Source organism: Pagrus pagrus (assembly GCF_965226575.1).
Source record: "Pagrus pagrus genome assembly, chromosome: 23".
In the NCBI taxonomy this organism is placed as follows: Eukaryota; Metazoa; Chordata; class Actinopteri; order Spariformes; family Sparidae; genus Pagrus; species Pagrus pagrus.
The window spans coordinates 17,691,589-17,718,284 of NC_140205.1; the positions used below are offsets into that span (position 1 = coordinate 17,691,589).

Here is a 26,696-nt window from a genome sequence, read left to right on the forward strand (position 1 = left end):
ACCAGACTATGCTCGAAAATTACCAGCACCTTGCATCATATTTATTTATTAATGGCTGGTGATTTGGAGTGGGTGTTTGGAGCTGGCGGGAGGAGTTATCGCGGGAACGAGGGCGTGACTCTCGCGGAAGCATCGTTGAGCTGTTCGGGCGGCAGGCGGGCGGCAGGCAGGCAGAGGGTCGGAGGAAGAAAAGTGTCCCAGAAAACCACTCAGTTCAGTGAAGCATGTCGCTTCTGCCCTTGCAGGGACCTCTGCTAGCCAAACACAGGAGACTGCGGGGATACCAATGATCTCACTGACCAGCAGATACAAGCCTGTTGTCGCGAAATAAAACGAAGCAGAGGAAAATGTCTCGTTGGATCCGGTGCCTGCCGCTGCTGCTGCTGCTGCTCCTGCTGCGTGAAGTTGAAGCTCAAGTGGAAAGTGAGTTACTAGTTAGCAATTTAACATCTTTTCAACTCAAACAACATTATTCTTTAGCTTTCTCGTCTTTGAAACTAACAGGCAGAGGGTGTGTGTTAGTTAACTCTGTAGAAAGGGTCGTCTAAACGCCGCTTTGTGGCTCGTTGGTACTGTATACTGTACCAAATCACTTCAGTGTCACTCGGCTCAACTTGTTGTCTAGCTAGCTGACGTTAGCTAGCAGTTGTATATTTAATTTTGTCACACAGACTCTGGCTCAAATGTGTATTTAGTCCAGTTTATGCATGTCAGTGAATTAAATTCAGCTATACAGAGTTGTGGTTTGAGAAAAGGGGTTATCTTCTGCATGTGTATGAACAGGATATTGATTAGTGTGTAAGGTGATGCTGTAGGGGTCATCACAGTGCAGCTGTAACTTTAAATGCCTATACTATTACTGTGATATTCATATCGGGCTGTTGTTAGGTTATCACACATTTTTATTCTTTTTTGGTCAATTTCCTGCAAACATGTAATACAGTATGCACATACAGCGGCATTAAATGAACTGGTGACTGGTTTATGTGCAATTCAGCATATAAGAATAAAAAAATCAGATTTTTCTTTTAAGAATTTAATAGAGTAATTACTTCTGCAAACATTTGAGACCCTTTGAATCAAAACCAATGCTGGATCCTAGAAAAAAAAAGGTAGTGAAACCAAGTAAATAAACACTTGCTGCTGGATATTTGATTACCAGCGATAGCAAGTTGAGACAACATAACAAGCAGGCTTGATGATTTGCCATCTCTTATTTAGTTTCACATGTGCACATCACATATGAGCTTCAAGCATCAAGTAACCAATGATTTATGTCAGTAGTATTCAATTATTTTGAATTTGATTGTATTCAGTGGTTTCTCGCCAAATTTTCAATAAGTCTGGGAGGAAGAGCCTCAGAAATGGCATCTAGACCCTCATGGGACAATAAACCCTGCACTGGAACTAAATAAATTATTTTACTGTGAGCAGTTCTTAAAGGTGCCAACATTTATCAGTTATTCACATGCGTAACTCTGCAAACAAGCATTAATAACTTTAACGTAGCCACAAATTTATTTAAGTATGTGCATCTATAAGGATATAAAGAGATGAAAAGATTAAATAAACTCAGCTATATAGCCTGGATTATGCTTTCTTCCTCTTGTAAACCCTCTTTGGGTCACACTTTACCTCTTGTTGACATGTCATGAAAATCCAGGCAGCAGGTCACTCCTGAGCTGGATTCTGACCTGCAAACAGTCTGGTCTCAGGACGCACGTGTGTCCTGCAACAAACCCATAGAGCTTTACTTTTCATACTTGGCATTCTTCTTTCACAAACACATGTCTCACATGGCAGCAAACATACAAAATAACCAGTCCATACATATGATCTAAACAGTATAGCTCTTACTGTTATATGACTCAATAACAAGGAAAAATACTTAAATATAGAATACATGTTTGAAAAAAGGTCATAGATAATGCAGTGCAAGTGATGTGTGAGTGAAATCAAATTATATAAGCAGTTATCAACTCTATCTCAAAGTTTCACGCCCAGTGAAATCAATCAGAGTGAAAAGTCAAAGAAATAAATAGGGAGGAAAGTTCATGCTCACAGAAAGATAGAGTTGAGGACTAAAAGACTGTTCAAATGATAGAGGGGGAAAGTATCTTCCAGATTTCTGTTAAAGTTACATTCATTGTGAATGTTTCAGAATCAACTGTGTTGTTTACTACTGACAAGTTTTTTTACAATGACACTGTAAGTTTCATAGTTATTGTAAAACCACTCGCCCCAGATTTTTTTATAATATCCCCGTCAAACTGCACGTGCTTGTCTGATCTAACTGGCGAATCATTGCTGCGGCATTTGAAGCGGTCATGGTATTACACAGCAAATCAAGCGTAGCTTTTTTTCCAACACATTCCTCTCAGATGGATCGTTAATGCTTACTTAAGTTAACTGATCAATGGTTGATTGATTATTACAGTGTCATTAAAAGCAGCATTGATGTAAGCAGATGATAGGGAAGATATGTGTTAGTGGCCGGTCCAAAGGTTCTCAGATAAAAGTTGAAGGTGGTGTTTGAAAACTCTTAAAGGCCAAAAGCTTTACAGGCGAGAAATCGACATGTTGCACTTTAAGCAGCGTTCACTCGGGTAAAATAATTTCAGCCCACTGCAGTCTTGACAGTGAAGACATTTTGTTAGATTCTCTTCAGGAAGTAATACGCAATTACAAGTCCTGCACTCCAAATTTTACTTTAATTTTACTAATATGAACTGTTTTCCTCAGAGTAACAACTATCCAACAACACAGGACAAAACGTGAGCGGCCCCTTTCAGAATGTATTAATGTACATATGGCTTTTAATTTTGCAGCTAGTAAAGATGATGTTAAGTTTAACACAACATTGCTTATTTGTTGATAGTTTTTTCTATTAATAATCTGAACCTAAATAACTAGATTTTTCTGATAGATATTGTGATGGCGGTAAGAGTCATGATTTTAGTGGGAATGGTAATTTCCCACTAATTCTTTTCATTTTAACTGAAAACAATCTAAAAACTAGAATGGCATACCTCTGCCAAGGCCCAACAGTCACCTTTTAATTTAAATAAAGCCTGTCACTCTAAATTTTAAACCACAGTTTAAACATAACTGCTTAACCATAATTTAAAATCGCCAGATTTAGGTTGTGCATCAAATTGTACTCACTCATAGATACCAGCTGCCTAAATACGAAATTAATGAAAAAGTCGATAAACACTCTTTCTCGCCATGTCAAAGAAAGTCCAAAAAAAAAATCCCTTTATCTGGATCACCACAAAAAGTTAATGGGATTTATTCTGGGCCGAGACCCATCCTCCATCAGTTTTTGTGTAATCCTGTTGACAAACCAACCAACAACAGAAAACAAACAAACGGACACGGTTGAAAACATAACCTCCTTGGTGGAGGCAATACTGATGTGGATTTTGTTAGGCTTTTACCAAACAAGCATGTTCCTTAATTTCTGAAGAGTATGATCTGTAGGTCGGGGCATCTCTTTAGCACCGTTAAAGCTGTCAAATAAATGCAGTTGAGTAAAAAGTACAATATTTTCCTCTGAGATGTAGTGGAGTGGATGTAGAAAGCAGCATAAAATGGAATCATCAATTACAACAAGATTGCACTTAAGTATAGTACTGGAGTAAATGTACTTAGTTTCCAGCACTGACATGGCGATCACATGCTTCAGCGTTTCACTATACTGTAGTACCTCATTAGTCAATACAGAGCGTACGTCTTCATTCAGCCTTTTCTGTGAGGCCCCTCCTTGATGGGCTGCTGACCTGGTTTCAGCCTGCCTACTTGGCTTGGCACCAACTGTCTGTGGCCTGTCATGTCAGGGAATTTACAGTTTACCTCATGTTTTCCTCGACAGTGAGTCGTTGTTCTTCATAGGAAGCTTGATTAACTGAAGCAAAGGAAAGCTAATTTAATGTCTTTAACTTAATATTAAGTAATCCGTAGGGTGAGTAATGTTGTAACAGTAATATATGTACAGTATAGGAACATATTGATTGTGGGCACAAAAATGTATGAGTGTAATTGCTTATAATGTGTGTGATCACAGAATAACAACCATAATAAAAAGCATTTATAGTCAGTATGCTACCTGAGCCTATCCATCTCTGGCTTTATGGTGACACTGTAGCAAAGTGATTTACAGGCAGCACACTGCACTCAGTCTACACCAATAAAGTCATGTGATTTTACTGTTATGAAAATAAGTCCTACTTTTCTCTCTGTGTCACAGACCGGGTGATTTTCCTGCCAGGCACCTTTCAGAACGTGAGTGTCTCCCAGAATGAGACGGTGCAGGCCGTGGTGTCCAGGATCCCTGCAGATGTCACTTTCATCACTCTGCAGTTCCACACGCAGCACCGCAATGCCACGCTCTCTTACACAAGGGTGAGGAAGTGCTGACTTGTCTCACAGTTTGAGACAGCGTTAAACAGGCATTACAGCAGTGATCTTGATGTGTGGTCTGAATATTCTGTCTACACTTTTCGGCTTCGACTACAGCAATAGCACCTCTGACAAACAACTGACAGACATATCTCTCCCCCATTATCTGGACAGGACACATAGACTGACAGTCCTGAATATTATCCTCATATCACATGAGAAAAAAGTCATATGCGCACTGTTGAGAAGCTGCAACAGAATGTCACAACCCAGATTCAAATTCATGTCCCCAGATTTCTGTGAGTTGCCGTAGGTAAATATTTGTTCGTGTGGAAGCTGAAGGATTTTAGTATTAATTGCAGAGCTGGCTCACCCTTTCTAGTCTTGTTACCACTCTCTTTGCATACATCAACAGTCATTTCTCCAGTACTGCACGTACTGCTGTAAAAGTCCAAGTCACGTTGTTCATACCATACAGCTAAGCTAGGATAACCCATTACGACTCATTTTCTACACCTTTTTAGGCTGACACCAATTCACGTCATACTCATAAACAGGCACTGAACATACAAGCTTTTCATCATGTGTTCTTCATGGTACAGAGATAACACAGCTCTAAAAGTGGCTTCTGAACATTTATAATGCGTATTGATGTAAGAGTTAAAGATGTATAATTTTCTGTGAAATCAGCAAAACAAATGCTTAGTCATTTGCTAGAGTTAACTGAGTGATTCTATCTTTGGTGTGCCTGCGTGAAATAATAAAAACGAAACTGTGTAATTAAAGGTATGCTTTATGCTGTATGAACCGGCTTAGTTCGACCTCCGATGAATGAATGAGGCTTTGTAAGCGATGTCGTCTGACCCACCGAGAGAAGTCGCAGTCAGCTGATGTACAGTCCACTGGTCATGAGTGGCAGACAGGGCGGCCCTGAGGGAAAACCTTCTGGCGTCAGTCCCAGAAGTCTCAGGGGGATGGCTCGGGGTCCACACTGCCCAGACAGGCAGACAAGCCTGATTTAGTTCAGCCTTATTTTTGCTGGTTAAACAGCAGAAAACAAGAGAAATGAAAACAGATCCATGTGAGTTTCTCAGTGGCAGAAAAGGTCTGCTCAGAAAAGAAAAGCCTGTTGATGCAATTGAATGTCAAAACTTGACTTGGAGCAGATCTACACAGGAAATTCACAGAGAAGAGAGGAAGTGTGTTTTCAAACTGAAGCGGGTTAATACTACACACTTTAGTTTCCTTTATATTATCTATATCACTAATTTCCTTTTTCCCTTTTATTTTTATCATTCTGTCTTTCTGATCATTTTCACTTCAAGTGGTAAACCACAACATCCTTTTTTTAATGTTTGTTGATATTTATTTTGTCGGCCAGTGTGGTTGTTGCTGCCTGTCCATTTCTCCTTCTGGTGAACAAATCCCTTGTATAAAAATCATCTTTCTTTACTACAGATGATTTTAATTAAATAGACAAATCTACCACATAATTTCAGCATGCAAATGCATTCATAAACTGATCCCACAGTAGGCCTGTGCTAGGTTGAATCACCGTTTTGTGTGTTTCTTGATGGTGACAAATCAATTGTCACATTGAGCTCTAAATCTGTGTGATTATAGTGGATTAAAGTTTCTCTTCTTCAGTGGTGCATTCGATAAATTCAGTTGAAACCACATCGAATGGAGTATCTACCCTCTCCACCACTGTCTAAACAAGATGGGTGCCATACAATGGACTTATTGTAAGTGCAGTTGGACTGAGAGTCACACTATGTGGGCACAGTGCCTCGATGCTGCAACAATTAAGCATTTGCTCACTAAAATATATGTGGCAAAACATATGTGAGAAATATGTGGCATGTCATGCCCTCTGCTGTCTGTCACAATATCACAATTCTGGCTTCAACACCAATCTTAAGCATCATTTCTTAACTATTTAATGTTGTAAATTAGTTCCAGTGTGCAACAAATCTTTGCAACCAAATATATGTGAGATTTAAAAAGATTTAAAATACTTCCATGGAAAACATAATGAAGATGGAAGTATTGGTACCCCAACAGGTGCACTGTTGTGGCAGATTAAGATAGAAGAACTATGGCAAAAGCAGCGTCTATGCCAACATAAGCAAGATGTACATCTCCAAGGGAAAAGCCCACTTGGTGTTCAGTATGGTCCGTTGACCTAATGATGGTGAACGTTGATCAAATTTTTGTTTTTTTTCTCCAAAGACAGAGTGGAGTGGTCATTTTTTCCATTTGCTAGCACATCCTGTTGTTGTCAGCCAGTCAGTTCATGTGACCTGGCAGTTTATCAGTTCAGGATGTGGTTGACTTTTTCACACACTTAAGTGTTTGGCTGTCAAGAACACACAAATGCATTTTTTTTATAATTACTGATCAGGATTTAGTTACTTATAGAAGTCTCCTTAGCAATGTAATACCACATTACTTATATATCATAGACTTGTTTCAGTTTCTTGAAGACTTTTCACCTCTCATCCGAGAAGCTTCTTCAGTTCTTCAGTGAAGAAGCTTCTCGGATGAGAAGTGAAGCACGTAGAATTACCATGACCTGTATGACTGAGAACCTTTGAGGTTAATGTAGTTATTTTAGTTCTTGCTAAATGTCAACAACTGAAAAAAACAAAACCACTAATTGTTTGGTCTACTCTCAATACCATATCATAATAAAGCAACAGTCTGGCTCATGAATGTATTTATCAGCGTTCAGTTGCACACATTCTTTGTTACTTTCAGTCTTTTCACAGAATTTGTTGACAATAATAACTAGAGACCATCTTGGGATTGGATCACAACAACCGTGTCACCAGTCATCATGTTCACATTGCAACCCAAGACTGCTCAGTTGTCATTAGTACATTATTACATGTGTACTTAGTACTCATGAGTCAACAACACCCATCTTCGGACTTGGCCTTATTATGATCTCAACTACACACCTTTAAAGTAACCCGGAGAAACAAACACCTGGCAAAATGAAGACATTTTGAAAATGATGACATTTATGATGACACACACAGACTAACGAGATGAAAACATTTGCAGCAACACTATCACTGCTGCTATTAATATTGAATATCACCTGACTTATCCCTTAAAGTAGAGCTGTCTGTGAATCCTTGGCCTTATTTGAACTCACTTGCTCTGCCTGTGGGAAGAATTAATTAAGATGTAATATAATTTGTTCAAAGATGAGTCCAGGACAACAGGACTAATTTTATAGTGACTGACTGGGGTCACTCTCCGAACACAGACAGCAGACTGTTGACAGACTGTTGACATTATTGGTCACAAACGGTCTCATGAGCCTGATCCAAAGCTCAGCCAAATTTCCCTGACGACGTGCTGTGACTGCAGTGACTCACCATCCTCAGCAGGTAATGAGTACAGTTGGTTAATAATCCATGTAATCCACAGAACAAAGAACCAACTATGTTGTAATGTTTTCTGAGGAGAAAATGTTTTTATAAGTTATTGCTGGCAGAGAATTGTCTCAGTCTCGGTGTAACCATACTGTCTTTACTTTCATATATCTGCCTTTCTATCTATCATCTAATTTAAGTTATGTTAATGTCCCACCATGGAGTTTAGCCACATGCCTACACTTGAAGTAACTTAACTTTCCAGATGGTTCTGTGTAAAAGAAAAAAAAAACGAAATCGTCTTTGAGAACTGTTTGGAAAAGGGCAGGTATTTCCAAAAAAAAATACTTGTCAGGTGATTCGACAAACAAACTGTCTGTCACTGTATGTCACAGGCTAACTTCAACCAATCAGATCAACAGTAGAAGAGTGCTAGACTCTGCCAACGAGAATAGCCTTCAGTGTTGTTCTTTGCCCTACTTTCAATTAAATATACTCTCTGGTTCTGATATGACTGCTATTTTTAAAGTTGTTGTTTTTTTTAAATCAACAGTTGCTTCTCTTGCTGGTCATAACACCTAAACTACGCGTAGCTGCGAGTAGTTCATCAGTCAACTTTAAAGTGTTGACATGCCATTCTTTGAATAGATAATCGTGGTCACCAGAAGAAGAAGCCTACTGGCTTTTTTATCCCCTGACTTCTCCGCCTTCGCCACCGTGAGGTTGACACTTGTGGTTTTGAGTGGAAAATGTCACAATCATTGGATGGATTGCCATTAACGTTGTTACAGACATTCAGTGCAGGTTGAATGCATGGGTGATGTGTAATTTAGTTCTTTGTTCTTAATTTCCACTTGTTCTTAACTCATATGACCTAATACCTACAAAATGAAGGACGTTCCCATCAGTCTCAATTGTACTAGAGTGAAGTGCATGTCAATGCTCGTGTTAGCTTTTAGTTCAAAGACCAGCTGTGCTGAAATACAGCCTCACAGAGGTGCTAGCATGGCTGTATACTCTGTCTTGTTTTCTTGGACTTTAATATGTGATCATACTGTTTTTTTTTTCATCTGTTGACGAGGTGATATTTGTGTTTGCTTCAGATGCCAGGCCAGGGTCAGTCTCTGACAGCAGTGGACTCTGGGCTCCTGTCAGCTCTTCAGCCGGGCCAAGCGTCCCTCTCCTTGTTCCTGTCCTCTCCTGACGGTGAAACTGTGGCGGGCACGGGGGTCATCCTCCCGTTCTCTGGCACCGGTACTTTTTCTTCAACACTTTTCTTGTTTTTTATGACAGGCCATTAAAAGCCAAGGGTGCGTGCTTCTCCTCTGATTGGTTTCACTCAACCTGAGTCTTGCATAAGCAGTCAGAATAAGAGGAAGTTGCAACTGTTTCCTAAACCAAAGCACGCTGACTTTTCAAGCTTAGAAAAACTCAGTTTATTGTGATTTGATTGAGGAAGTTGTTGCAGACCATGACTAAGTACAAGCATTGACTGTGCGTGGTTGCTCATATGCCTTTCTAGTTTGTTGAAACACCCGTACCATAAGTCCTCCTGACATGGTAGGGTGCCACTGAGCCTTGAGGGAGGATTTCTTTGTCTTCTGTTGACCTGATACAGCATCTAATAACCAATCTGTTCTCTTTTAGATCCAGTTCCTGGAGCTTGTAACATGGAGTTCAACCTGGAAATTGACCCAAATGTCTACATTCACTACAACCTCTACGAGACCACAATCCGCTTTGCACCTGCAAACATAGGCTATGAGAGGTAACACACGAAACAGGCTGGCATCTTCTGCTCAACTTCCTGTTCAGCTTGTTGAACTATATTCAGTGTTAAACTCATCTAGCACGACCTGTCGACAAACCGCCTCACTGTTCATTTGCTTTGAAATGATCTCACACACACACACACACACACACACACACACACACACACACACACACACACACACACACACACACACACACACAGCCTTCCCACCTCCTCCTCCGCTGTGGTCGCTAGTACTCGCCTCATTATCTAAAGAATGTCTGTGATGTGTCAAAGTCGTCTTTTGGCAGATAAACAAAGGACTGGTTCGCTTGTTAGGGTTAGGGTTCCTGTCGTGCCATTACCTGCCAGTGTGTACTGTGGCTGCACAGTCTAAAGCTCCAGTAATAAAAACATCCTGTCAGGTTTAGTTTAACTGAATGGTTAATGCTTTTGAGGAATGAAAGGCTTCTGCATGTTTGCTAGCAGTCTTTTTCACCATTGCTGGTGCGGTTTGGCTACTACGAATGTCTTTAGAGATTGTATCACAGCCATGTGATGATGAAACCCACTGCCCATGAATACCAGCTATTCTCAACTGAGGTATCTACCAGTTGTCAGACAGTGTCCCATCTCTGTGTTGACTTTTTGGAAATGCCAGCATGCATAAGATGTAGAAAATGTCATTTTCCGCTTATTACCAACGTTGGTTTGGACAAACACTTGTGTTTTTGTCTCCAGTCAGTTCACTTCAGTTAAAACTCAACTTGTTTGACCTGTCTGACTGGTGCCAAGTTATTATCAGGTGCAGAGTCAACTTGATGGCCACACCTGCAGTACCATGCTTTCTTATATTCAAACCTCCGCTATATGTTCACGGTGACAAAGTGGCAAACTTGATATTTGAGTGTGCCGATTCCATACTACATTCTAATTGTATTAAGTAATGTACAAACACTAATTGAAGAAATCAGAATGTTAAACTTTTTTGTATGAATGAATTGTTGTGTACTTTAAGAACTTTTTGTACTATGCTCTGTGCATAAGACAAAATACAGCCCACTGCACATGCTCTTTAGTCTTTAGGCATACAACAAACTATATCTGTTGATTATTTTCTTGATTAATCAAGTACTTGTTTGGTTTGTAAAATGTTGATCAGTGTTTCCTAAAGCCAAAGTTGCCGTCCTCAAATGTCTTTGCTTGTCCACAACACTAAGAAACTCAGGTTACTGTCATAGAAGAGTAAAGACACCTGAAGCACCGATGCACCCGTCACATATTCAGATAAATGGCTGCTCTATAGATCTCTGTGTAGCAGTGAAGCCATTGAGGTTCTGTGGGGTTTGTAATCAAACTACATGAAAAGAAATCAAAATGTTTTTCCAAAGATTGAATGCTTATTTTTTGAGCTGTTCCTAGATCTGTCTGACCCTTATCCACTATAAGATGTGTATGCAGCGCCTCCATTTCCTTTGTGCAATGCATTGTGGGACAATGGTGTATAAGGTGTATTCATTTTAATTTTTCTATTTATGAGTACACTTAATTTGTTAATTTTCAGGTATCAACACATAAATATTCAAAAACTTGCTGTTCAGTTTTGTGACACATCTTATGTCCCACGGTGTTGCACACAAAGGACTCTGACAGAGTTCAAACCAGCTGTGTAGGGGGTGTGAAATCTGTCTCTCCTGGCAGCAGTCTTCCGATGCTGCACTCTGATTGAAGTGTGTCAGTTTGACATTTGTCGGCCCCACGTATTATTTCCTGTTAGTATGAAAGCGCTAGGAACTGACCAAAAATGTCTACGAGGCAGATTAGTACAGCGTTGAGTCAAAGATTTAGATGTTTAAGGTTGTTTGTGTCATTGTTGCGTGGTACACAGAAGTAAAGCAGAGCTCCTGTGTCAGTGAGCAGGTTTATCTTTAACCCTACAGCAGATTCATGTGCACTGAATACACCTCTTCCATATAATACTGCTGTCACTGCTAAACCACAGAATGACAGAGAATTAAATTACATAAGGACCAAATTATGTCAAGTTTCAGTTTTAGTGTCCTCACCCACTCACTCTCTTTTGTTCTCACACTCTTCTCTCTCTGCCTCTGTTCAGTGAGTTAAATCACATCTAAACGTTAATATCATGAAATTAAGTTTCCGTGCATAAAAGATACATTTGTTTATCTAATCCAGGACTTTTGTCATCTCCATAGCTTCTGTTCATGAAGCTGAAGTGCACATGAGCCTTTCACTCTCTGTAAAACACACACAGAGCCAACTTCACAGATTTGTGTCCTGTCCTGTCTCTCTATCAGGGGAGGAATTCCTCCGGCCTGCGACCAGTCGACAGACACCAACACACACTGGCGGCTGCAGTATGACGTCTACCAGTACTTCCTGCCTGAGAACGACCTATCAGAGCGCAGCTTGTTCATTTCGATTCAAACCGTGGCTGACATCCAGGGCATGATGGCGAACGGCAAATGGGTGAGACTCAAAGAACATGATTATTCACTTGGGGAGATTTGCTCCATGATGTTTATCTGATGAATATGAAACTTCAATAAGAAGAAGAACGTGTTTAGAAGTACAACAGCTGATGAGCTTCCTGCTAACTCTTCTTCTTCACCGTTCAATTTGGGCTCCCTGCAGGTCATGAGGCTGTTATCATCAGATATGAGCATGGCGGTGTTTAACTCCATCCCAGGTCAGGGTGTTATTTACTCCATCATCGTCAGAGACCCTTTGCTGAACACCTCGGCCTCCTACGTCCCCGTCCACACCTACGCCTGCAGCTTTACATCCACTCTGGACGGCTGTCATACACTCGGTGAGCTCTGATTGTGTTCCTCTGGATATTATACTAGCAACGAAGTAGTCATGAAAAGCAACAAATTAAATAAAAGGCTGGTTGAAGTGGCTTGTAGGCAGTGTGGGCCTCAGATTAAATACTTTACATCTTCCTCCCTCAGAAAGAGCAGGAAGGAAAGCGTTGACCCTTAGCTACTTTGCTTTGAACATGTTTTTTTTTTTTTTTTTTCAGGAAAGATATCTACAAAGCTTTTCTTCACCATCGCTGGTTTGGCAGGTCTGTTTGTCTGCTTCTGTGGCCATCGATACTTCAAATGTGGTGAGTAGTTTGAATTATTAATATTCCACTGTGTAGCAATAATATTTCATCTTAGTGAGTCCACAAAGTTCACTCATGATTCTAAACCAGAATCAATTCAAAATTTGGTGATTTGAAGCTGTACTTTGTTGGTGGTGTAGTTTATGTTTCTGCGTAGTTTGTTTCCATCATGGAGGTAGCAGCGTAATCAAAAAATGTAAGTTTTTAAGCTCATTATTCTGTGTGAGTGTGATTCACAAAACATTTTGATAGATACAAATGGTGCCAGACTGCCAGCCTGAATGGATCGCCAGTCAACTGCATTTTCTGCGAGATTTTGAGCTTAAGTATAGTGAAGGCGAGGTCTATAGGGAACCAGTGTTAACGCTGATGGTGCCATCATACTGGTAATTATATTGTGAAATCACCATTTACTTCATAATGATACATTAAAGCTTTTAAGACAGGTCTCTAAAGAAACATTCATATCTCTGTTTAAATTTAGCTTTCTCCAGTCCCAGTTCACTTAGGGTCAACAGAATAGATTAGTGGGGATCAGAGGTCATGTTTGCAAGTCGTGACCTCTCCATACAAATATAAAAATGACCCCGACTGAAGCAAAGCTCTGGTGTGGTGCTCACACACTACCACAGAGAGTTGATAATGTTTCCATTTACAAGTATTTGTCTAATGAAACTCAGAAACTTGTTGGGTGCGTCAGTGGCCTGCTTCTCATGTGGTCCCCCTCGCATGTGATGCAGAAATGTATTTGTTCCAAACTGAACCCATGACTGCGATGTGCCACTGCTGCCAGTAGATCTTATAGATCTGAGAGTCAGAGGATGATACAGTGTGTTTCCCTCTGAAGAGTCTTTATCCTGCAGCATGTGGTTTCACCCTCATCCAGCAGCTCAATTATGAGGATCATTAGTGATGTTTGTCTAGAGTGATCACGCCAACGCAGACCTGATTTAATAACTGTAATGTCTGACGTTTTAATTCCCTCTCTCTGTCATGCAGAGTTGTTTTGCATGGGATTCAGCTTCGCAGCCTTCTTCTTCTTCGTGCTGATCACACGGACCACAGACCTGAACTATGACAGTGAGTTGTAAAGCTGTCTGTCTGTTTGCATGATTAAAGGCACAGTGTGCAGAATTAGAAAATGTCTGAATCTGGAGCCCCCGGCTTTTCTCTCCGCAGTCTGTCTGGCCGTGTCTGCAGTGATCGGCGTGGTGGGCGGGGTCCTCCTGGTGATGAGCTGGTGGCGTTTTGGTTCGGTCATGGCCTGCGTCATCGTGGTTGGACTGATGCTCGGCTTTCTCATAGCCTCCACCGTCCTCTTCACTCCTCTCGGTACGAAAAATAAACTCTTACTGTAGATAACAGCCAGTCACGGTCAAAGTATAAATGCTGGTATGTATAATGTGCATTCAGTATGTTTCGTGTATGGTTTCAGGTGACCTGGATGTGTTGAGGCGTTCAGATGTGGTTTTCTGGGTGACGTTCTGCTGCATCATGATCACTGTTCCACTCTTCTTTGTGCGTTGGCCCAGAGAGGTAACAGATTTAACACCTCCACCCACTCACTACTGTACATATAGCACTGCAGTGCTGTACTGTGGCGCCACCTGGTGTTAATATTTAAAATGACACCGTAATAGGCAGCACAATGAATCATTTGGAAAGGAGGTGTTCGACCTTTTGAGAAATGCACTTTTTTGCTGGGAGTTCGCTGAGAAGTTTGATACCACTGTCACGTCTGTGTGGTGAATATGAAGCCAGGATACAATTAGCTTAGCTTAGCTTAGCTTAGTGTAGACTGGTTCAGAGGGAAACAGCTAGCCTGGCTCTTTGAAAGTAGTCCCCCCGTACTTGTCCTTAGTGTTTATTTGAATATTTTCATGATTCATTGTGAAAAATAAAATTGCAGACATGAACAGAAAATTCAAGATATTGTCTTATTTTGAAAAGGTTGCATAAAATTGCCAATATGTACTATTATGTTGTGTTTAAGCGATGACACAGCCAATTAAATGCCTAAAAAGTAAGAATCAGAGAGTGATGTTCCCTGTGTTCCTTTGATAACAGGGAAACATCATCACGTGTGGCATTGTCGGCGGTTACGCTGTGGTTCTGGCCGTGAACGCCTACATCTACACCAGCCTCTCCTACATCACGCTGAACATCCTCAAACGCTTCCTCAACAACAACTTCAGTTCGGTGTTCACTGACGTGCCCTTCCAAGCCATAGGTGAGTTTCACAGCCGAGAACAGAATCTCAGTGATGCTGTCAGACTCAGACGTTTACAATCTTGTCTTTGTCCTCTGTCCTTCTCTTCATCAGACTACGTCATGATCACAGTGTGGGTGGTGCTCGGCGTCTGCGGCATCGTCCTGCAGCTCTACCGCGAGCGATCCCGCCCGTTCTTCCCGCCCAGCCCGTACCTCATGTGGATGCAGGAGCGTGAGCGCCGGAAGACCAACGTCCTCGACCCGAGCCACCACTTCCCCCCGCTGCCCAACCGCCTCCTGGCGAGAGCGCGGCAGCTCACCAAGAGGACGGAGCCGGCCGGAGAACACACACCTCTGCTCCTGTAACCTCAGGCGCCCTCATCAGCTCTGTCTAATGTTGGATTATTATAACTACAGTCGGGTTCTGAACCAGACGGGAAAAGATCCCTGGGGTGCCTTTATGAGCTGTGGCGGCTCAGTTACAAGGCAGCCAGAGATTTGGGTGCTTGGAGGAATATTGTTCTTAATAACTGGTGCTGGAACATCTCAGAAATACAGCACACACGACCTAAGAAGGATTATATCACTGACACTGACTCTTCAGGTGGATTTGGATTTTTAAAATTAAAAGTTTTGGTATGAAGACTGACTGTTTTTCCCTGAACGCCACTTTTACTGAACACTTAAATGACATTTTATAATCACTGAAACTGGTCAAGAAGGACTAAGGAATCGTCTTTGAATGTCTTTTAATTACTACACTGTCGGCGCTCTGGTGTCTGTTGCTTCTGCTCGTTTTACTGTTTGCACTTAAGTCACAAACTACTAATGATTTACAAAGCGAGGCATTTTATCTGCGGAGAGTTCGATAAATGCAACAAAAAAAATGTTTGATGACATTTTGTCCTAAAATGTGTCAGCATTCATATTTTTGTAGTTTTGTTTCAAAACTACACACTCAGGCCAGACCTTGACTAAAAATACTGTGTCTTTGACAGTGATTTTAAACTTCCACTAAAATGTAACGGATCAATTTTATGTGATGTTTTTACATTTTAGATTACATGTGCCATTTATCCCCTAAAGGTTTTGCTTCAGTCGTGATGGGGTCACGCAGGTCAGTAAAGTGAGGATGAAGGTCAAGAACAAGCAACAAACAAAAAACTGACCAAGTAATTAAACACAATATTGCACATTTTTTACATTTTAGCCACAAAATATGAAAAAAACGACAAAGTGTTTGCCTTCTCTGCGTTCACTCTGTACAACAGATGTTTTAACCTCCTCTTCGCTCGTGTGTTCTTGACTGGACTACACTCGGCAGTCCGGTCTGCCCTCTTTTGTTATTTGCACACTGGATTTTAATATTATTTAATTTGTCTGGCTTTAACGGTGCTGATCGATCATGTTTTAATCTGTTAATCTACTGTGCCATGATTCTCTCAGGGTTTCACACTCAGCTTTTAGACCACTGCACTGAGACAACTGATGAAACCTTCGACTTCGGTCTTTAGGCCTGTAAATGTCTGTCAGTATTTTATTTAGCTACTGAGCTGAACTCTCTGTCCTCACGACTTTTATAAACAGAAGTGTCTCTGAAGAATGAGGTCAATTGTATTTGTAATTTAACATGTTTTGATATTTAATAAATGCCTTCAGGTGAACAGTTGACTTGTTATTTCCTCGGGTCGTGTTAAAATGTGAACAGTTAATACACACAAACACACACAAGACTTGCTGCACTGACCATACACGATATCTTTTTTACACATGAAAAGATAAATGTTTTTTGTATTTTTCACTTTTGCTCCTGTCCAGCATTCTGTGTTTAACTTATCTGCATGTGTGCACTTTAAAAAAACATTTTCGCCTCTAAAAAAGATACCAAGTGTTCCAAAAGTGTTCATTAAAAAAACTTATTTAATAATGTTGAAATTAAAAAATGAGTTGGTGGTATTAAAAACACAGCAGTTATATGAGAAAGCACAATGAATGTAATGTTATTCTGTATCTTCATTGAATCTATGTTCATTAAACCTCCAGTAACTCGTTGAGGTGGAAAACTTGGAGAATCGAACCAGCAGGGTTGGGGGGGTGGGGGACACTAAAACCAAAACAACAAGCTAAAAGAAGCTAAAACCCTCTGCAGCTGAAGAGAACGGTGGGGATGTGGTCATTTGAGCAATTGCTAATTTGAAATATTGACTGTAGCAGCTTTAAGGATTTTTACTGTGTTGTTTTCCCTCCTAAAAAACCTACAAGGGTCTTAACCTCTAATCAGCAGCACATTTAGTCAAGAACTGTTCTTAAGTACAAAGTCAGGCTAATTTTGTGAGGACTTAAATTATATGGAACTTTAAGCTACTCCTCCACTACATCTCAAAGGGAGATATTGTTCCTTTTTACTCCTCTACATTTGTCCAACAGCTTTAGTTACTGTTTTTTTCCAGGTTACAAGTTTCCATATCCCTCCTGTGCCATGAGAACCATGTATCTCCAAATTTGGTGATTTAAAATTGGATTTTTTTTTCACATAAACAGAAGGATTAACTGTCCCTTTATTTGTTGACAAAATTCTCCTACTTCTTCAGCTAAATATTGATAAAGCCCTCTTGGATTAGCTGGAAAATGCATCGTCACAAAGCTGAAAACAGCTATTTTTTTTCCCGATGTCATGAAAGGTTGACTTTTTACAAATACGTGGTTCTCTCAGGACAGCCGGGCTGCAAACATCTGATGATCTTTGTGTATAAATATGACACGTTTCTGTGGATGAACTACCCAACAAGTGGTTAAAACTCAACTTTAAACATGTACAGCAGTAAAATGACACATACACATTGATGCAGCAGTAATATTAATAAAAAACCATCACATATAACAACACAGCACTTCATTCGGCTGGTGATACTTACATAATTCTACTTAAGTAAGGTTTTGAATGCATATTTACTTGTAGTGTTTTTCACACTGTGGTATTAGTACTTCTACTTTAGTGATGTGATGACCCTGTCCGGTTTGGTGTGTGTTAACCCATTTCTGTGCAGGTGATTGAGGAGGCGTGTCGGGAGGAGATGCCTCACCTGAAACTGATCCACATCAGGGCTCCTTCTGTCTCTCTCTCCTTCCCAACATGCAGGGCTTTTGTTTGGTTATGTTTGGTTAGAGTTATTTGCTACACTGCACTACACTTACACACACTCATACACTTCAAACACCATTGATAATACTGACCTACATACTTTATTTTATTTGTGTTTATAGTTATTTAGTTTGTACAATAAACTCCTTTTGTTAATCAATTGAAATCTCGGTGTGGTCTCCCATATTTTGTCTGAACCCAGAGCTGGTTCATGACAGTGAAGAATCTGAATACTTCTTCCACTGCTGCCTCTAAAAGGCTTAGAAACACTATTTTTTGACATAAGCTTTGGTGTCCAGAATGCCTTTGTGACTAATTAAAATGGCTCAGTGCATCAGTATACTAATCAGTTGACAATAGCTGATTCCATCTAAGCTGCTGATCGTCCCTGTGGACCTCTCTACTGAGCTGGAGTGTAGGTTTGCATTGTTAAAAGAAGCACAGTGACACCATACAATGACTAAAAGTAAATTACTTTTTATCGTGAGAATGTATTTAGAGTTTTGCTTGTGTAGTTGACTTTATAAGTTTAAAAGAGGCCATCTTTTTTCATCCCATCTCTTTATGATCCAACATAAATTATTACTTTTGACCACCAGTGCAGTTGCAGTGTTTGTTTAGAGCCACTAGATGGCAGCAAAGTCACACAAGTCTGTAGTTCATTTCCATTAAGGGTCCTGCACATCATTTGCAAAAAAGCAAAAAACATTGACTCATGTTGTTCTGTCTGTGGACTGGATGTTAAAACAAAGTTACACTTGTTTTTTCCCCCTGTGGTTATATTGCATCAAAAATGGTGGTTGAATTTTCATTCCTAAGATATTTTATTTGTTTGCTATGACGTCAGCAGCTCAAAATAACATTGTTATAATAAAATTTAATATCCACAAAAGTACATTTTATAACAAAAACCTTTATTTAAAATGTACAATTATTAAATAAGCAGCTAATAAGGCCTTAAAGGAACAGTTCACCCAAAAATGAAATTTCAGCCCATATCTACTCACCCTTCTGCCGATGGTTGAAGGTGAGTGGTGAATTTTGTGGTCGACAAAACATCTCTGGACTTTCGCAGCAATACAACATTTCAGACTTCTCCTGAACACCTGAACCACTCTGTCTGAAGCTCAAACACACATTGAGGGTGAAAATAAGATCTTTTCAAATCAAATTTGGCATGTTAGGGCTTCTGTAGAAGTCCCCATCTACTTCAGTTGTTTGGGAGAACGCTGCAACAGTTTTGCTGTGAAGCTCCAGAAATGTTTCGTGGACTACGAAACTTCACCCAACTTTCCTTCAGCAGGAGGGTGAGTAGATGATGGAATTATCATTTTTGGGTGATCTTATCCTTTAAAAACCCATTATTATTATATAAGTTATGTGTTTCATTTGACATTTTATGTCTTGCTTACACTTTAACCCCTTGGCCCTGGCACGTCGTGTCCATTGATTCAGTTTTGCAATCAAATGTATAATAGAGACGTCATTTTCCTGCCCCAACACATGCAACAAGCTAACATTAGTGAGGGGCATGTTAAGATCATGCTCAGTCTATACACGTCTCATCTCATCAGTCAAAATACCTGAAATCATCCTTGTGGTTCACCGACATTAAATCACGTCTCCTCCACTCAGTCCCTGCCTGTCTAAGCAAACAGTAATTTAAATAGCATAATAACAGATTCTTCTACATTTCTCCTGCATGTTGCCAAGCACCGGTGTTGCTCTCCTTACTCCTTCTCCACAGTCTGAATGCTCCGAGGGCTTTGTTTGGTATCCAGGCTAAGACAGTTTTAAGAGCGCCAACGTGCAACAGCAAAAATGTGTCCGAGAAGACGAAAGCAACAGAGTCGAGATGAGCTTTAAAACACTTGTCCATTTATTGATCAAAAAGACAAAAAAAAAGGTAGCTGGAACAAGAGACACAATCGACGTAATCAACATTCAAATTCTGACAAACACGGCGGTTTCTGTAAAGTGCCAAACAAGAAAAAAGCCTCACTGATAATATATATACTGTATACACACGCACACACTCACACGTACACAAACACCACATAGAAAACTAGATTTTTAATACACAGAAAAATTAGAAACCATATAAAAACAAAGTCTATACCAAGTAGATTCTGCTCTAAAATGATTTTGGCTGCCGGAGGAGCCGCAACTGTTTTTCTGCTCGAAAGAAAAGAGGCGTTTGATCAGTAGTTCATCTGCGACTCTTGGCTTTTCTCTGAGAAACCAAAAGTCATGAGTGCTCGTACACACTGTGCAATTTTCAATATCAAAAAAACCATAAGACCTCCACCCACCACCACCACCCCCAGATCATCTAATACATTCTAATGCCACCAAGAAACGAGAGGGTTTCTGATGAAGGCACACGACAGGAAGGTTCGTTCCTGATGGCGCTTTGTCCGGCACCACTGACAGGAACCTTCCACCTAGATAGCATTTATACAAAAAAAAAAAAAATCAGTGACCTATGTGACGATCCACCAGTGGACAGGATGTTCTCACTGGAGAGGAAAAAGTAACCAGAAGCCATCATTTGTGTTCCAGTTGTGTCACTGAACTCCAGACGTTTCACAACTTTGGTAAGCTGTTGGCGAAAACAGAACTCTGAAGCTGCTTAGCCATGAAGTGCATTTTACTAAAATCATGAAATCCTGTAATCTGGTGTTGAGCTAAAAAAACAAAAAAAGCATTGAGGTTAGTGTTTGATCATGGTTTTATACTAAAATCTATCTTTTGTTCTTAAAAAGTCAGTTGACACAAACCATTTGTAACGGCTGTACGTGTAACGAAGGTGAGAATGTAAACATTGTGCAAGTTTAGTGTTAACCAGGTACGTGGAGCTGACCTCTCAAAACAGACCACTGAATCACCACAAAGACAAGACATACAAATCATCACACTTTAGACCCTTTAGGATTAAAAAAATCTAAATAAACAAAAGTTAAATAACATACAAAAAACATCTGAAGACAGAAGAAAGGTCAGAAGTAGAAGCTCTCTGATGGGGATTAGTGACATGATTCATTTGTTTGGAAAGTCTGAGCTCCAACAAGTGCTGGTTTGTAATAAGCCATGTGGGACCAGCCTGCTGGCTCTGGTGAAGTCCTCAGAGACTGTCCACTTACGTCTTCTGCCTCCTCCTACTGTTCATTTCGAAATAAGGGTCCCCGCTCTTGCCCTTGTATTGTGGGATCTTCTTGCTGACGCTGGGCTCCGTCTTAACCGCTCTGACGTTGGGGCTGGTTTTCTGCGGGGCCAGCGCTGGTCCTGGAGTCGCTACAGGTTTCAGAGTTGTCTTCCCGTTGATGGGGTTAGTGGGAGCTGCTTGCTTCCGCCCCGTTCTCTGTGCTGTGGCTGGTGTTTTCTGATTGGCTTTGTTGGCAGAGGAAGGGCCTGTGTTGTCCCCCGGGACCCGCCCGGGGACAGCAGCAGGCCCGCGTGGAGGGGCAGCAGCCGCCTTGGGTTGGGCCGGCCCCTTGGCTTTGGCTGTAACCTCTTTGCTCTTTGGCAAGGAGCAGGCGGGTTTTGGCAGCCCCGGGGAGGCTGTCCGAGAGCTGGGAGTTGGGGTCCGACTTTGGGGTGATGCTGTCGCTGCTCTTGGCGTTGTCGTCACTGTGGACTTCGAGGTCGTCACTGCGGCTTTTGAGGCCGTCCGCACCCTCCTAGCCGCCTCTAGACGGAGGCGTGAGGCTGGGGAGCCCGGGCGGCGCTGTGCAAGGCGAGAGCGCTGGCTGCCACCTGTTGGGGGCCGGCCATCTTTAGCGGCGGGGGCCCGTACTGGAGCAGTGATGGGGCGAGGCACAGAGGAAGCGGTGGGGGAGGTGCAGGGGCTGGAGGGTTTGGGGCATTTGGAAGATGGCTCTGGGCAGACGGGGCTCCTGGGCTGAGAGGCGGGGCCGCGGGGCGACGGTTTGAGCTTCAGTTTGGAGGTGGTGCTTGGATCTGCAGGGGTAGGTGATGGAGCAGAGGATGGAGTCAGAGCTCTGCGAAAGACGTGTGCTCCGTGATACGTCGGGCTGGGAGACTGTTTGGAGTTTCCCACAGGCGTGGACGGCAGAGAGGAGGAACCTTTGGTGGTGATGGGCAGGGGCAGCTGGGTGGGTTTCCTGGGGGATGAGGGTGTCCCCTGGAGGTGCTTCTTGGGTGCTGCGGCAGGACATTTTCTGGGCAGCGTTGGCGTGCAGGCCGGGGAGGCGGTGTAGGACCGACACGTCTGACCTGCAGGGGTCACAGACACCGGCTTACAGGCCGGGCCTGAGGAAGAGGAAGATGATGAGGTGGAGGAGGAAGAGGAGGACGAGGAGGAGATGAGGTTGTTGACGGCGGCGAGGGGGTCCATGTCAGGAGGAGGGGGCGGAGCTGCATGGTTGCCATGGTGTCCTCCCAGGCCGGGGGGGCCTTTCTGAAAGGCCAGGATCTTCTGCTCCAGAGTGGTGAACTGCAGCACTCTCAGAGGGTCGTACTTCGTCAGGAATCCACGCAGTGTGTCCCAGCCTCCACCCACACGCACCATCACGTGTTTACCATGAAGCATCTGTGAAGCGAAAAAAATCATTTTTCGTAACACATTTTCTCCAAATGAAAAATACATTTAGTTTGGAATAATACAAAAAGAAAGCCCCTAACCCCTTAAATGTCTTTAAATGAAAGAACAGTCAGAAATCAACAGTGACACCTTCGTGGAAGTTCCTGAAATAGCAGCTGTGGATCTATATATGAGTGTGTCTGTCCTGAGGCGTGGACAGCAGTGTAATTATGATGTAATCGCCTAACACAATCCACCACGATTGGGTAATGAGCTTACATGTGTCCAATCACAACCTCCAGTGATGTAGTGAAGAATCCTGTACGCTGCATGTCTGCCAGAGCTCACACACACACACACACACACACACACACACACACACACACACACATACATACTGGCAGCAGCTGGTGTTGCCACACATTTAATGTGATATCAACACAGTATTTAAGCTTGTACTGCACACTGTAGTGGTTTCATGCAGTATTAGTAAATGAACCAGTGCCTATTTGAACAGACTCAATGATGATGTGCTTCTTCGGTTTGAATGAAACATTTTGAGTTCAATTTAGGTTTGTAAAATACTTAAATTCATACATCAAGGCTTTTAAAACAGTGTGTTTCTTCACACACCAACAGGGAAATAGCATTTTTGTTTGGTCGAAGGTCAGCGTAAACAACAGAATGGCTGACTTGCAGGGTCAACCGTGTAGATCATTCTGGTCTTCCAGTACCCAAACACTCCCCCCTACTCTTCTATTGTAAAAATGTCTTTTTTATGTATTTGAAGTGTTTCTGCAGAACTGGAGCGTAGACTTACTCCTATAACAAGAATTTCTGTCTCAGAATAACAGAAAATGAAACACTGACATGATGAAGTGCATTTCAAAGGCTGTGACATAACTGAGCTGCCACTTCTGAATGGGACAACTCAGTGACTGACTGGATTGTCTGGATTACTGACGTGAATCGTGCCAACACACAAGTCTGCTGCCACTGCAGAGAGTGTCTATGTGTGTGTGTTCACAGCACTCACCCGAATAAAGAGGGTCTTGTCTCCCAGCCTGTAGCGTCCCTCTGACAGGTACTCAATGGACACCCTGTTGGAGCAGTTGCAGGGTGGGTCGTCCATGCCGTGCTCCTACAAAGGATAAAAGAGGACCATCAGGCGGCCATATTGGCGGACTCATTGGCAGCAATACTGGACTCTTTAGCCTTGTTTTCATTACACCCTGAACTACGCTAATCTTATTACATTAAGAACACAATGAAGGAAATGTAATGTCTTCTGGTCTTTCTTCTCTGTAATTGGTTGTTTATCACAGCAAGGACATAAACTTTGATTAAGAAAAGACTCAAGGCAGCAAGTGTGGGGGGTTGAAAACAGATTTTTTTTTGTGCCCATATCATAAATGAAAGGACGTCCTGTTAGCTCATGAGAGCTATTGAGAAGTTGAGTATTTTGCCTGTACATATTGCAGGCAGCACAAATATCCAGAAAGAGGGAGGTTCTGTGCTCTTCACTTCTATACTGGGTAAACAGGATGAGTAGCAGGATTTTAATGTATGCCAACTATATTATTTATACTAATGTTAGCCTAAATCAAGTAACTTAACGGTACTTGTTTTATTACTAATGTTACTTGTTTTTTGCGAACATTACTGGTTTTACACTAATACTTGTCTTACGCTAATAATACGTTTATTATAAGGTTACTTGTTTTATGCTAATGTTTCTTGTTTTATGCTAAGGATTGCTTGTGTGAGGGGGCTTCTGTGCTACTTTACTCTCAGGACAAGACTGCTTACGAAACAAGAGAAATCCTTCACCAGGGCACAGACAACAAGACAACTCGTGTGTTCTTAGGTAACAAAAAAACTGGAAAATGGAAATAAACAAGACTGGACTGCTGGGTGGAAATGTGCCTTTTGTGAATGATATCATTAATGTTTACAGTTGGCTAGAAAATAAGCCAATATATTTAAGGGCCTCCAGTTTTTGTTGCTGCATAAGTGAGCAATAATCCAATTACAGCCACTGAATCAAGCAGCGAGACATGATGAAATCCTACAATGAGATTTAAGTGACAAGGCGATGAAGACGCACTCAACTTAAATAAGTTCCTGCTTATTTGGATGTGGAAAAGGAAAACGCAAGTATGTTGACGCTTTTATCCAAACGGCCTTCCGCTTCAATGAGTTCAGTTATTTTTAGCCCTGCTGTCTCCTCTGGGAATAAAACCCCCAACCCTCTATGTGTTGGAGCCTCATTTGACCCACTGGAGAATAAACCCAACAAACGCTGACAGTGTTGGAAACACAATGCCCATCAGTAATGATTAATAACCACAGCTGAAGGAGGACATTCTGCACTCTGAGAGAGATGGAGAGTTTACACTGGTACAAAAACAGCAAGTTCACTGCCGCGTGTGCTTATGGCTATATGACGGCATGTATCTTCGCTACAGCGAGTCACCGCGTGCCGGCAGAGCGTCACGTGATCGGCGGTGATGTATCATACCCTGTGGGGCGCCAGTGAAGCGGCAAGAGTCTTGGCTCTGCTTCAACTGGGTCGCACATGTACCACCTATGTGCCGCTAACGTGATCAGCTGTAGCCCTTCAACACTTTGCTTCAGCAGTTCTTTTTTGTTTGTTTTACTGTTTGGTTGTACCACGCTTCCTGCCTCCAGGTGGAAAGTTTCATGTTTAAAAACAGCACGTTCCCGCTGTCAGTCAGAACTCACCCCGGGCTGGTAGAGGCCGCCGTGCTGACAGCAGACGCTGAAGGTCTTAACGGCTGGAGGCGGCTCCTCTGTCATCAGCAGAGTCTCCTCCAGCTCGATCTCCTTCTCCAGCTTCACCAACACAGGAGGCTCCACACCGTACCTGAGAGACACAGCAGAGGTTACATGTGCTCCTCTGTGTCTAAAATGTTGCAATGTTTCTTCTTCGTCTTTGTTCACTTACTTCAAGACGATGCGGCCGATCTCCAGCAGACAGAGACAAACTTGCCGAGGCTCCTTGTGCAGCACTGAGGCAAAAGAAACACAACAATTAACAGACTATTAATAAATGATCCGAAGAAGCAGCTGCCACTTCGGCTTTCATTAGAGAGAGAAGAGAAGAGGAGGGACGAGGTGTGACAAAACTCTCGTGTTAGATTCCAAAACGTGACATTATGAGCACGTACGATTCAGTCAGTTTTTCCCCTGAGGGGTTGCTGGGTGATTCGTGCAGAAGAGGACAGAAGTTTGGGCTGGAGAGCACAACTATAAAGTAATTTAAGGATATTCAGTAAACAAAAATATATTGAAGAATTAGAGAATCGGTTTCCATTCTTGGAGCGGCAGACGAACGGATTTCTTTCTAAATCGCTCCAATCCGGTTTTTTGGAGAGCCATTATTTGTAATGGAGTGATCCCCCATACGGTGTACTCAGGGTGATTGCTCTCCACAACAGATCCTATTAAACCATTAAGAAGTAAGGCTTAAACGACAGAGCTCTGCGAAGTTATTATGAGCTTACAATGGCAGTCCTTTTTATACTGTAAACATCCTCAGTATGAAGTCCAACACTGGCTCCAAAAAGTGTGGAGTAGATTATATTCACATTTACTGAGGTTCTTATTTAAACGGAAAAGGACACAGTCCTTAATTGTTGAAAATACAGCTGACAGGTAACATTTATGTTTCATATTCTCGACTCAACTGGAAGAAATAAAAGCTGAAGAGGAAAAAGAGCAAGAGTTTTTTCCAGTAGATAGACAGTGGCCAAGTGCATGCAGGAAAACTCATCATGATACTATTTCCAGACAGGTGGAGGAAAGTTTTTTTGGACACTTTGTTGCACTTCGATACCCTGGAATAAAAGATTTACATTCCTGGTTGAAAATTTCTGCTTGGATAACCAAAGCTCTTTGTTACGTAACTTTTGTCTGGTTGTTTAATAGACAGGATTGTGACAAACTTACTCCGTCTTTGCCCAAACACCAGAAGAAGCACTTAAATAAGTTACCATGGGTTATTGCATTACAACAGACTCACGTGTACATAACGTGGTCATATAAGCCAAAATCAAACAAAGTTCTTGTTTCCTAAAACTCAAAGGTCAAATTTACTCAGACAC

The 26,696-nt window shown here is 41.8% G+C and overlaps 2 protein-coding genes across 3 annotated transcripts in view; one reads left to right on the plus strand and one right to left on the minus strand.

Annotated features, from left to right (window-relative positions):
- The first annotated feature begins 155 nt into the window (after positions 1 to 155).
- On the plus strand, positions 156 to 16,548 carry tm7sf3 (transmembrane 7 superfamily member 3). The gene is made up of 12 exons (XM_084345177.1): positions 156 to 423; positions 4,250 to 4,404; positions 8,891 to 9,041; positions 9,435 to 9,555; positions 11,859 to 12,030; positions 12,196 to 12,373; positions 12,587 to 12,673; positions 13,673 to 13,753; positions 13,853 to 14,005; positions 14,109 to 14,209; positions 14,741 to 14,903; positions 14,997 to 16,548. Exons 1-12 carry the CDS (start codon positions 348 to 350, stop codon positions 15,248 to 15,250), a joined length of 1,692 nt encoding a protein of 563 aa, XP_084201303.1. The 5' UTR covers positions 156 to 347; the 3' UTR covers positions 15,251 to 16,548.
- A 3,334-nt stretch (positions 16,549 to 19,882) lies between these two features.
- gas2l3 (growth arrest-specific 2 like 3) overlaps positions 19,883 to 26,696 on the minus strand; it is a 29,195-nt gene continuing 22,381 nt past the window's right edge. For both annotated transcript variants that reach the window (XM_084345548.1, XM_084345549.1), the window contains exons 6-9: positions 25,538 to 25,601; positions 25,315 to 25,456; positions 23,606 to 23,710; positions 19,883 to 22,578 (exon numbers count right to left, since the gene is read on the minus strand). In XM_084345548.1, coding sequence (XP_084201674.1) covers positions 21,166 to 22,578; positions 23,606 to 23,710; positions 25,315 to 25,456; positions 25,538 to 25,601 — 1,724 coding nt within the window. In that variant the 3' untranslated portion in view covers positions 19,883 to 21,165. The remainder of the gene's footprint in view (positions 22,579 to 23,605; positions 23,711 to 25,314; positions 25,457 to 25,537; positions 25,602 to 26,696) is intronic.

Excerpts from the sequence above, each read along its gene's own strand:
- tm7sf3 (XM_084345177.1), top strand. The coding sequence starts at position 348 with ATGTCTCGTTGGATCCGGTGCCTGCCGCTGCTGCTGCTGCTGCTCCTG. Across the intron at positions 4,405-8,890 it reads CCACGCTCTCTTACACAAGG|ATGCCAGGCCAGGGTCAGTC; the intron begins GTGAGGAAGTGC and ends TGTTTGCTTCAG. Across the intron at positions 14,210-14,740 it reads TTGTGCGTTGGCCCAGAGAG|GGAAACATCATCACGTGTGG; the intron begins GTAACAGATTTA and ends CTTTGATAACAG.